Source organism: Rhinolophus sinicus, linkage group LG15, assembly GCF_036562045.2.
Source record: "Rhinolophus sinicus isolate RSC01 linkage group LG15, ASM3656204v1, whole genome shotgun sequence".
Lineage (NCBI taxonomy): Eukaryota > Metazoa > Chordata > Mammalia > Chiroptera > Rhinolophidae > Rhinolophus > Rhinolophus sinicus.
Window position 1 is genome coordinate 13,323,024 of NC_133764.1, and position 12,794 is coordinate 13,335,817.

Sequence of the window (12,794 nt, forward strand, 5' to 3'; positions counted from 1 at the left end):
TTTTGTTGTAGGTCTCCAATTGAGAAACATGGCACTGTTTTTCCTGCACTCTACCCACCTATTGCTGGACTTCTGTTGTAACAAGTTGGCAAACACTGGCTGGAACTGGGCTGCAATAAAACATGCCAGTATCAATGCTGACAAGAGCCTAACAAGTGCCAACTTACAGATGATTACGCAATTTGAATTCTAATGAACTGTTTTAACCTTCAGGAAGAATTGTAAAGACCTGTACATAGCACAACATGATCCGGATAATATATATACTGTTCATGTACATCCACAAATACACCTTGTACCAAATAATGCTTTCTTGTAGTAGAATAAGAATCGTGTAAATTCTAAAAGATTTTAGCAGGTTTTCTTCCCCTACTCATTGTTTCTTATCAGTTTAAAAAGACTCCTTAAAGCATGTCAGATGAAAAGCAATTAGGATTAAAAGTTTCCATTTAATTTTCTTTAAACCATTGAGGCTTCATTAAACTCTTTTCACTTACTAAACTTTTGTATCTTCTTTGTTTTGACACAGTCCCCTTTGCGTTTATCTCTTCTGTCAGAAAGTTTCCAAATCATTTAGTTCAAATACTGAAATACTTAATAGGCAACTACTTGATTTTTAATGATGACTTCAGAGGAGTGGTCATCACTAGGTGCTTTGTCCTTTTTGTATTCTAGTTGTACCCATCTCTTGAATTGGATGTAGCAATAACATTTTTTGGCTGTTGAGAGCTCTTGAACTGTCATTATCCCTGAGAACTAAAAAGAGTTGGTTCTGAATTCAACACACCGAAATTTTCCCCAAACTATACAAAATTCTGATTTGGTTTTATTTTTGCTGTCCAGTTACCTAATGTTAAGATTGGATGAATAAAGCATGCAGAGCTACAGGCTTTCTACTTCTGGGTTTGCTATGAAAGACGCTGTTTACCCTCATACCCTTCTCCTCAGCCCTTTTCATATTTCTTTGCCTCTATTCTTCTATACTGCAGATTTTTCTCACTATTGTACAAAGAAATTGCGATGTATATTTTCATGTAATTTGATTTTGGAATTCTGTCACCTTATGTAGTGAGTTCTTCCAAAATACAATTTTTTTCCAATAATTGTCAAGTTGTTGGCTTTTATTGTATTGAATGAAGGTTATAATACTGAATGCCAGAGAAGTGCAGTTCAGAAAAATCTCAGGTTGATTCCTTATGCAAACAAACTTTTAATACTTGAAAATCACACGGCCGTGTCAGTATATGTATTGGGCTCTATCCAGATTCTTATGTGAATCTCAAAGCATTTATAGAGGTGTAAATGCTTTGCTATTTGACATACAGATTCTGTCACTGACATAGTGCACTTGGATTTTATTAATGTTTGAGCATATTTCATATCATAAGTTTTCTAAGACAACTTCAGGAAATGGTAAGGTGAGCATATGCAGTGCTAAAGGCAGGCCCAGAGTCCTCTCTGGTGTGAGGTCGGGATTGGGAAGTGGTAGTCTTTGGCATATAAGGGATAGAATTTGAGACAGTACCAGGTGGGACATGGTGTTTGTGAGAAGAGTGCATCTCTGTGGGGTTTGGAGAAATGCTTTGGCAAGAGCGTGACAGGATTCCTGCAAGTAGCTTACTCCTCTGTGAATTTTGCATGTCCTTTTTAAAGCAGAAGTAAAATGGTTGAGGATGTAGTCACAATAGTGATTTTTCTAAATCCCAGGCTGTTCTCCACTCTGCAGCATTATAAAAACCATAAATGTGTAATGACTAAATGTGAAAATTGTTTGATTTTATTCATTGTAGCCCAATTTTCTTCAAGAACTTTGTGACTTTTTTTTCCTCTCAAAGACTGTAAAAATTGTTGCTCCAAAGTACCAGTAGGCATACCTACCTGGGACTTTGAATGCAATCCTTTTACTCTTAAATCAGAAATTGTTCACATGGTGGTTGCTTGTACAGGCAAAATAGAATCTGAATGTTGCTCTCCTATTGTTTGCGATCTGTTGAGTTAAAACCTGGTGATTTGAATCTTCAAGGAGCAGCAACTGACCTAGGAACTCAGGGACAACTATTCTTGAACTTTAAGCGCCACTTTAATGCAGTTACTTTGGTATAACCATGTGTTGTTTAGGGCTAGATCTCGGGGAGTAGAGGGGAGAGCCAGGAATGAGTGCACGTCTCCACACTCCTTTCCACCTGGTGCCCTTACTGTGCTACATGTGGAAACACAGGCCTCGATAGATGCTTGGACTTCTTTTCCTCTGTCAGAGGTGTCATCTGTGCCTTTCCCAGTGTTCATCTGGCAGTGTGAATGTAAATGCCTCTACATTTGTTATTAAACCACACTCGGGTGACACTGATCCAGGTGGCTTTTGTCCCCCCAGTGCCTCATCATTAGTGTGAGGTGACTCCTCTCTGCTTTAGGAAAAGGATTTTTCTCCCTAACCTTGTGCCAACTATCAACATCTACATAGTCTTAACGGATTATAGGACTGTTGGCTGCTTTCTAAATTTATTCCAAGCTCTTGTCAAGGCTTGTAGATTTCAGTCTGCTCATAATGGGATGGACTAACTCAGTGGTTTTTTTTTTGGCCTCTTTTTGTGAGTTTAAAGTCCATACGAGGTTGGTTTCCTTGTCATTATAAGGTGATAGCTCTGTGAGGTTATTCCACTAGTTCTGCAATCCCTTGGGTGTCATGGTCTCTTTCATGGCCTTCATTCTTGGTTGTGAAATTTTATATGCTCACTCACCCTCTACAAATCTGCCCATTTGGGGTTGTGGTGCCTGTGTATCTTTACCCGTCTGGTCTCCAGTTGGTGGAATTACCTTTTTTGTACTGCCACTTCTCAGCATCTTTGAAATTTGACATAATGTTGCTTCATTCCAGTTTTTTTTTTTTTTTTTAGTTCTGTAATTTGTTGATTGTATTTAACTATGTGAGTTCTGTTGCGATGTTTACTGTATTGTAAAGCACCTCTATCATGTGATGGGTGCTCTATAAATCAATAAATGATGACTTAGAGGCTGTATCATGAGCTATTTTGGTTTTAGGGTGCAGGTCTCAAAAGCAGATGGTGGGATTCTTTCTCTATAAACGGCACATGATACCAAAGGGCCCACAGGGGAACCTTGATAAAGAGTTTTTGAAACTTCACTTAAAGAAGGAATCAGAGGATAGGAAGTTAACTTGACTTCCAACCTGATGTAATAGTCTTTTAAATTTTCCAGTATGGGGCCAAGCACCACTCTTTAATCAGAGTTTTCTGTGATGCTGATTTAGAACCTAAATAAAATGATCACACATTAGAGCATTATTGAGGATTTTGTCTTTGGCTTAAACTGGCTCTACCATAAAGATAAGCTAAGAGGTAAAGATTCTGGATGTGAACTGAAAGACATTTTCAGTTCAAATGTGAACTGAAAGCTCGCAGTCAATCTTCTCAAATCACCACTTTATCCCCTAAACAGATGGGCAAACTTGGCCCAAATAACTGCCCAGAATCACTTAGTTAGTGGTAAAGGAGGTAAGACTGAGTACTTTTTTTTTTCCTTAATAGGATGTCAATATCCAGCTTTTCACCCTGCATCCTTACATATAGTTCCTATGGATATATGGTGTGGCGTGTTGGAAGCTTGTTTGTCTGGACACAAGTTGCCAGTGGCTATTAAAGCCTCTTCCTTACAAACTGAAAAGAACATGGAGCTAGACCTCTTAATCAGAGCTGAGTTAAAAACAAGAAAATCCTTGAGAGCAATTTGGGGATGATTGGGAGTCATTTTCAGAGTACAATTTCCCTGATAAATATATTTGAAATGAAATTATAGAAGGGTCTAGATGATGTACCTGAACTTTAAGTCAGTTTTATGCATAATCTTCTCAAGGTATATAGCAAAAAATTATTTGCATGCTGCTTCAAATGCAAATGAGGTTTTTGCTTGTGCCTGCTGTGTGTGAGGTATGAGGCTTTGAGGAACGAGCAGTTGATTTTCTCCCTTCCCCTCATAAGGATAGGGCTGTAACCACCTTGTTAAATTTAAATTTTTCCTTTTCTGGAGGACTGCAAACCTCAACAGGACTCAGTTTGCAGAGCAGATTTTTTCCACGGTTAGGTATTTTTGGTTGTTCAGTTTCAGATGTGTGTAATCTGCCAGCGTAGGATTAGGCTTTTTGGCTTGTTGAGTCAGCACATCAACCTGAGCTGTAGTGAAATGATTAAAGAATTTTGAATCCAATTCACATAGGTGGAATAAACTGAAGGAGAAGAAAAAGGCTTTCACAAAGGGCAGCCAGAACACATCTTAAGACAGGAACTGCACAGGAAGGCATAGAGGAAAGATACTTGCTTTTTTCCCTTCCCAGCAGTATCCGTTAGGAATAATAGCACTCGTGTGTTCATAGTGACATCTCATTTTGAATGAGCACCAGTTCTTACTGAGTATCAGGTTCCTAGTATTGAGCTTCTACTTTGTGGCAGGCTTGTGCTAGGTTTCGTAAAGGATCTAGCCAAATTCTTACAAGGATCCTCCAAAGTAATAGTTTCTCATGAGGAAACAGGTTCAGATTCATTTGGCATGATTGTAGAGCAAATAAACTTCACGGCCAGGATTCAGTTCCTCAACCTTCCTTACATACTGGATGCTGTGAACCCTTAACCTCAGGAACACCTTTTCCAAGGTCACATAGAGAGTGACGTGTTGAGGCTGGCACTCGAACCCAATTCATTGGACCACCGATCCCCTCCCTCCCTCCCGCCTTCGAATGGCACTGCCTCCCTGTGTTCTTAAGGCAGTCAGCATTTATCCCTTCCACAATTCGTGTTCCCTGTCCAAGACAACTCCATACTAACTTTCTCTTAATCTAATAGCAAAACCTGAATTAGGTCTAAAATGAACCATGTTCTGAGGGCTCAGATTTTTCAAGATGTCTGTATTTCAGGTCACATCTAATGTAGCTCCATCCAAGCCTGTTGGGTGTTGTAGTTCACTGAGCACTACAGATGCTTTACTTTATAGGCTTTACTAAGAAGTCCTCTGTAGCTCAGTGGATTCAAGCCATTAAGAGTCCACTCAGAAGACCAGGGTCCAGAGATAGGGTTATATGGAAGCCATTTCTAAAAGGAGTGCTTTCACCTCTGCTAGAAGTCTTCTTGAAAGTAGGTTTTGATGAGATAGTCAATCCCTTGAGTTAGTTAAATAAATCCCTTAAGGTGAGTTCTCATTTGACTGTGGGCATGTAGTCAGAGCAAATTGAAAGGGCACAAATTTATTCCTGCATGTATGCCACCCTAAGGAAGAGGGTCTGACTCCCTGGTTCCCATCAAATTCTCAAAGGGGGTTGTGACCCTCTAAATAATTAAGGACAATGGATTCTAGTCCAAATCCCTCTGAAATTGATGGAGAAGCTGAGAAAGCAGTGTAAAACTTGCAGGGACTTGCCCATAATCAACAAAGCAAATCAGTTGCAGAGCCAAACTTGAACCCAGTTCTCTGGACTCCCAATACAGCTCACAGTGGTAACACCTCATCAAACATTCTGTACAGCTGCTGTATGCCAGGTGTTAGGCTGGTGCTTGTAAGGCAAAGATAAGTCATAAGATGTAAATCCCGGCATCAGTTATGACACTACTTCCCAATCACTTTTATGTCTTTTTTATGTTATGACCCAGGAAATATCTGTAGGGTACTCTTAAGATAAACATGAGGCTGCTTATGGCCAGAGGAGACTGGCTTACCTGGCCACCCTGATGGCCCCAAGGGCTCACCATTTGGCACACCTACAGTCCATTCTTGACCAAGAAGCTTTAAGCCATGGCAACTCCATTGAGCCTGGCAAGTACAGTATGCCCTTCCCCTCCTTAGTATAAGTGCTGCTTGCTCAATGCAGCTCCCCTAACCACCTCCTCTCCTTCACATCTTTAGTTTCCCACCAGGAGAACAACATTTCCCTGAGTACACCATGGTTCTTACACATTTCAGTACCCTCTCCCCTTCCGTATCCCAGGTGTCCCTCGGCCAGAATTACTTGTCCTCAAAATTTTAAGTCCATGACCTGTTTCCATGTTCTAAACTCCAAATTCTTTATCCACTGCACCTCACTACCCACTAATGCTTAATCTTGGCAGCACCTAAAACCTCTCCAATTTCAAATCCTTCCCATTTTCTGTTCTGATGCCCTCATCCTGTCCTCAGATCCTTCAACCTACCATCCTTCATTCTTGGCTCTTCTCCAAGGCCATCACTTTGCCTGCAGTCCTTAAGTCTTGACGTTCCTAGGAATGGGTACATACAGCATTCTTGAATCTTTTTGAGTAAAAATCTTTTTTGTAAGGTCTCATGCTATTCACTTATATTACTCCTTAGACCTCTTTTCGTGCTAGTAGTCATCCCCACATTCCTGATCAAGATTTCAGCGTCTGGTTTATGGTCGGTCTCCTTTCCCTACCTCTAAACTCTAATATCTAATTTTCCAAGCTTCTCATTTCCAATTCACCTGTTGTATTCCATGGCCCTGTCCTGGACTTGGTCATCTACTGCTACTTAGGAAGTTCAGTTTGCCACCCTGACCACAGGGCTCTCACCACCTTGTTCATATTGAAGACATAATGTCTTCGACATTAGAGAGACTGCAGTTACCTGACTCCTACCTCAGTCTTGACCCAGTCTGCCCCTGAGCTGTATTCTTACAGCATTCTCAATTTCTCTTTGGGAATAAATCCTAAACCCTGGGCAAATGCTAGAATCCGTATTCGCTGCTTCTGCAGCCAGATGGCTTGAGTTCTGCTAGAAAAAATAAATTAATACGTATGGGAGACACTTGATGCCAGGCCTTCCAACCTGAGTCCTCTCCCAAATTTTCTTCCCTCTCTTGTGGTCCCCTTGCCTACGAACTTCGATCATAAAATTGATGTCATCAAGCAATCTCCCTGATATCTCTTTCCCCCCTGAACACCTATCTGCATGCGTGTTCTTGTGTCCTATTTAGTAAAATAATAGTGACCTGCCTCTAGTCTAAAATTAATCCCTTCTCCCGAATCCCTTCTGCTTTCAGGGCATCCCGCCTCCCCAGGGAACTTGAACCGTCGTCATTAGCCTTTTCCTCTTTTGCTCTTTTCTCTCAGCTTGTCACATCTTTACAAAGACCAACAACACTCCTCTCTAGACCCTCCCACGGCCAAGTTTTCCCAAAGCGTAGTCCACGCTCGTATGTCCATCCTTTTCACTGCCTTCCCTAAGGCGTGGACTATGCTAGAACCCCGTCAGTGCCTGATCAGCCCCGAGCCTCGAAGGCACTCGGCGAAGAGAGCCGGGCTCCCGGTTCTTCCGGTGGCCGGCTACCCCCTTCGCTTTTCATTCACCGCTTTCTCCTAGTCCCGCCTCCTCCCTTCGCCAGGCTTCCCAGGACTCTCGCGAGGTTTGGGGCCGCCGTCACGCACCGCCCCAGTCGAGCGGGGCACTTCTCGCGAGGCTGCAGACAGGGCCGGGCCCGACATGGCGGAAGGTAGGGTTTTTGTGGAGCCGCGCGGGAAGGCGCGGAGCTGTGGGGGCGCTGCTGGCTGGGCCAAGCAGCCCTGCGAGGGATCGGCCGGGCGTGGTCGCGTGGGGCACAGCGGGTCTCGCGAGCCTTCCTCTGCAGCCTCTGCCGGGCGGTGCGGGCCGGGGTCTTGAGCGCTATTCCTATGGCAACGCCCCTGCGGCGGTCCCGGACCCCACGGGACCTCGGCGGACTGCGGAGCCCGGTTCGGTGGTCCGGTGCCGGGACTGAGTGCAGCTGCCGGGATCCCGAGGGCGGCCGGGGAGGCTCCTTTGATTCCCGGCAGTGCTGGGACGGCGGGGGAAGTAACCCTTCTCCTTAGGAAATCGAAACTGCTGTCCTGGCACGTCCCGCGTCCGGAAGGGGTACATCCTTCGCCTGCGGGAGAGCTTGGGACTCCTCCGGGGATGAGGGGTCGGGGAGAGCTAGAGCTGTCGCTGGCCAACGTGCCAAACGCGCTCACTGTAGTCTCTGGACTCCCCAGCTGCCCCTGGATCCGGGCCGGCTGGGATTCTTTGCCCAGGTTTACAGATGTGGAGGGAGGAGGGGGGTTTGCTTGGTAAGGGAGTTGGCCAAGGTCGCACCGCGCCTAAGTGATGTGCTAACCGAGACCTCTGCTCGTTTGCCTCTCAGTCTGTAGTCTTGTCTGTAGTCTTGAGCCTCTTTTCTGGTGCTGTCTTCATGAGCTTGCAGGTAAATGCGGTTTGGTCTCTCAGATTCTGCCTCTCCTAACATAGCAATATTAGAATCTTTCATTGTCAAAGCTTTATTTTGCAGGTGGGGGGAAAGAAGGCCCAGAAATGGGGAGTTACCTTCCAGAGACCCTACAGTGACTCTGTGAGACCTGGCCAGTGTGCTTCTCCTATTTATTCATCCCATTATTGGAGGAAAATACTCCTTATTTGACTTAATGTTTGAGTGAAAGCAAGGTGCTGGTCACAACCTGTTATATTGTTTGTTTGTTTGTTTGTTTGTTTGTTTGTTTTGGTCATACTGGTTTTGAGCTGTGTCTTGTCTGAACCTGTCGTGGATCTTACATTTGGGCGGCACATGACAGTTGCAGGCTTTTCTCATTTGGATTAGACTTGTGAAAAACATTGTGAAGGAGGCCTGGCATATGTGTTGTTTGCACTTTGTAGATAAAGGAATTGAGGCCAAAGTTACAGAGATAGTGGGGATTGGCACCCAGTTTTTGTCTTTGCCCTTTCTACCATGTTAGACTCCTCTGGAGGGGGGGGGAAATATCAGATGAATATTGAAGGAAAGCAGAGGAGGAATAAAAGGAACAGAAAGAAAGCTAAGGCACCCATGAAGCTAGTTTTTGGATAAATCACAGAATGTTGTATAACATTGCTTAACAGCAGGCAGCCTGCGAAATGCAGCTGGTTGCTCAGAGCAGTGAGGTTGGGATAGAAGGGTTCAGGAAGGCCTTGGGCGAGTTCATGGGTAGTCCAGCACTTTTACAGTAGGAAGAGAAGTTGGGTGTTTTGGGAGTACATTACCAAGGTTGGAATTGTGGAGGGCAGCTGGGTTTTCATTCAGCAGTTCTACAGAGCACCTGCTTCTGCTTTGCAGTCAGGTTCCAGCCCTGAGGAGCTCATGCAGGTGTAGTATACGGAATGTTACCCTGCAAGTGAGGTGAGGTATGTGCTAGGCTGATCTTGAGAGACATCAAGCCAGCGGAGTACACACTTTAAACAAAACACCCTTTTAGGGTTACACTGACAAGGGAGGATAGTTGAGCACAGTCATGAGGTTCTGACTTCACAGTTTTCTTGTACCTTTTTTGTGTCCCAATTTCCTGGCCTCTGTTCTGATTTAAACTCTTTAGAAACAGTGTTGCAAACTTTGACTAGTACGACTTGAGTGGAGCATTCTAGCCCAGTTAGTTTATTAAACTGAAGGTGCTTGTTATGCAAAGGAAGGCAAGATTAACTAAAAAATGCTTTGCAAGTGTGTTACTTGTTTAATGCTGCTTGTACTTCATCAGAATTTAGCAGAGCCGGCTACAGTTGTTCAGAGATAGTCATTTACATATAAACACGTAGCAAAAATCTGTGTCATGTAATGATTGGATTATCTGTCTCTGATGTTTTTTGTTTGGTGGTATGAGTGTGTGAGCATGTGGAAATAACGCTTAGGAATAGTAAATAGAACCCGGAGAGACTGAGTATACCATAACTTCTTAATGTGACTTGCTTAGAAACCAAACTTCCTTCCATCCATCCGTGAGTATTGGTTTGACCATATACGTTTAGCTCAAGTCTGTCCTAAAATTAGTTTCCATCCTACATCTCTGCAGCTGTCCTACTAATCTAAGCTTCCTTCATCCCTCAAAAAAGTTCCTCCTACACAGAATTTCTGCTTTTACTTTTTCTCCTTAATTTTGCTTCCCCGCAGCCTGTTTTTATAGAGTTTCTAGTCTTCCCTCTAAAACGTAAATCAGATCATGGCTTTCCCACTCTTCTCCACGTACCTACCCCTTCACCTCCCCTCCCCACTCCTGTGGCTCTCCATGATCTTAAAATATATTCCAAAGCCTTACAATGACTTTCAGCTCCCAACAGAGTCTGACCCTTGGTTAACACCGTGACCTTATTTTCTACTTCTCATTCATCGTGCGTTTGCCACAACTTCCTCGCTGTTCTTTGTACATTCCCAGTATGCTTCTACCTCTACTTCTTTGTCCTTGCAGGTTCTTTTGCCTGGAACAGTCTCAATTTGTCTACACAGCTAACCGACTGTTATTCAGGTGTCTGTTTAGTTCTCACCTCCTTAGAAATTTCCTAATTTTTTTTTTTTTTTTAGTTCCCTTAGTGGAATATAAACCCCATGAGGGCAGAGACTTTCTGTTTTGTTCACTGCTGTATCTCTCAATTTAGAATTATTTCTATGGTTGAAGGAGCAGATGAATTTATTGAACATCATTTACCAGACATCAAGAAAAGTTGCTTGGATACATCCTCACTCTCTTGTCAAGTAAGCTGGCTGGGCCAGCTTTTAATGTGCTCTGAGTGACATAAGTCTGCTGGGAGCTGCCTAACCTACTTTTCATCCAGCCCATTTTAGTCTTAGCAGTTACAGTGTAAGGCTCAAGAGCTGGGTCTCTGCAGTTGGACATGGATTTGAATCCTAGTTTTAAGCTGTGATCATAGGCAAGGCAGTTATTGCTCTGTCTCAGTTTTCTCAGCTTTGAAAGAGGTATATTCTCTATCTCAAAGGTAACTGTGACGATCAAGAGAAATAATACAAAAGAATGCTTTTAGCAACTATGCTAAAAAGTTGATATTTTAACCCTTGGAAATGCAGTCTTTCTCCTAGACTCCTCTTAAACCACTATCCCCTCCCTTCTCTTCTTCAGTAAAATTAAAGTGAAAATTGGAAAAAATGTAGATGGTTATGTTTGAACAGAAAATAGATCATGGACTTTTATTAACTTCCTGGAATTTGGTTAGGAAAATACTTTTGACAACAATCAAGTAACAAGGTGAAGACATTCCACATCCGGACCATCACTGGCCAATACAGTAGCCACTGGCCACATATGGCTGCTTAAACTTAATTAAAATGAAATCAAACTGAAAATTTAGTTCTGTAGTCAGAGTAGCCCAATTCCCAGTGCTCAATAGCTGTATGGTTAGTGGCTCCCATACTAGCAGACAGCACAGATTGATGGAACACTTGCATCATTCCAGAAAGTTCTGTTGGACAGCCCTGTTCCAGAAAAATGCTTAAACAGTATAGTCTAGTAGAAATAGGGAAAGAAGAAACTTTATTGTCTTTCTGGTGTTGAAATTTATCTCTTCATTTATTTTATTCATCCAACAAATGTCCATTGCATATAGTCTGGAGACATCTCAAGCATTTCCCTTTCTATACCACTCCTTTCTTTATTAGCTTTCTCCTTGAGGATTTTTTTCATAAGGTTGATTCATTCACTGTAGTGACTGTTGATGTGCCAGACTAGAGCTAGAGAATCATGCTGAGATATGCAAGTTGCTATAGTTGAGATTTTTTTTTTTTCCCCTTGTGCCTGCCCCTCCACTCCAGTTCAAGCCGTTGTTTCTCAGTCTAGTTGTGTAGGACACAGCTCCCTGGTCCATGCTGGTGTTATGAGCCTTGTGCACTCCCCCGGGCTGAGGCAGTCGGTCGGTTGGCCGCTCACAGTAGCCCACAGCAGCCCACGGCAGCCCACGGCAGATGGCTGCTGGCCACTCACAGCAGCACACAGCAGCCAGCGGCAGCACTAGGCAGCCCACGCCAACCTCCAGCTGCTCAGGGCAGCCCCGCTCCAGGGAGAGCTGTTGTTCACAGTCTTAGCTGTAGAAGGCGCAGCTCACTGAGCCATCTGGGAATTGAACCTGCGATCTCAGTGTTAGGAGCACAGCGCCAACTACGGGAGCCACCGAGCCTGTAGTTGAGATCTTATTATGACTTACAGTCATGCCCAACAAAATGAGAAATTATGTCCTCAGTATCTCTTGTTGATTCTGAGTAGGCCAGGAAACTCCACCTGGTAAGGCACTGTGGGGCGGCGGATGGGATGACCATGGAACGGGGGTGGAGGGAGAGGTAGTGGCTGGTTAAAAAAGAATAGCCGGACCTAGAGCCTAGTCACAGGGAACTCGAAAGTCTAGGAAGGGAGATGGACAGCGTGCATATAAGAAAGTATTGTTAGGTGGAAGGTGAAAAATGCTTAGAATTACTTTGGAAATTCAGAATAGGAAGAGATTTTTGTTTTTAATTTTGTAATTTTCCCAGATTTTGATCTCAGGGTGGCTTCTTTATATTCTTAGATACGGTTATTTTCAGCTAGTCTTCAGCCGGTTCTCCAGGTTGACTGTTCGATAATTTAATTGTATTTTTGATGTGGTTGTGGGAGGACGCAGGCATAGTACTGCCTTATCTACTCCGCCATTTTGACCAGAACTCTCTGGAAGAGATTTTTTGGGGAAGTAGTGGGGAGTATGTTTTGGGTGGTCAGGGAAGGCCTTTGCCTGAGATAGTGCTTGAGATGGGCTTTGACAAATAGGTCTCTTTTGGACTTGGGGAGAGATGGCAGTGGGAAGAGGCCACTATTCTTGGTGGAAAGCATAGTGGGACATGAGGTTGGAAAAGTATGTCAAGGGCCAATTATGAAGGGATTGGTTAAGCATTTGGATTTATTCTGTGGGCCATGGAATGAGGCTACTAACAGGTGTCAGCCAAGGTATTGACACGACTAGACTTGTCTGAGGCATGTTCACCTGGTTACAGGGCAGGGGATGGATTTGGG

At 43.6% G+C, this 12,794-nt stretch overlaps 2 protein-coding genes across 2 annotated transcripts in view; both read left to right on the forward strand.

Moving 5' to 3' along the window:
- Positions 1–3,017, forward strand: part of UBE2G1 (ubiquitin conjugating enzyme E2 G1) — a 93,812-nt gene extending 90,795 nt beyond the window's left edge. Inside the window, exon 6 of the mRNA XM_019743839.2 lies at positions 12–3,017. The gene's annotated coding sequence lies outside the window, so the exon portion shown is untranslated. The remainder of the gene's footprint in view (positions 1–11) is intronic.
- Positions 3,018–7,343: 4,326 nt separating this feature from the next.
- The window catches only part of ANKFY1 (ankyrin repeat and FYVE domain containing 1), an 84,525-nt gene continuing 79,074 nt past the window's right edge, over positions 7,344–12,794 (forward strand). Inside the window, exon 1 of the mRNA XM_019743813.2 lies at positions 7,344–7,486. Coding sequence (XP_019599372.2) covers positions 7,477–7,486 — 10 coding nt within the window. The 5' untranslated portion in view covers positions 7,344–7,476. The remainder of the gene's footprint in view (positions 7,487–12,794) is intronic.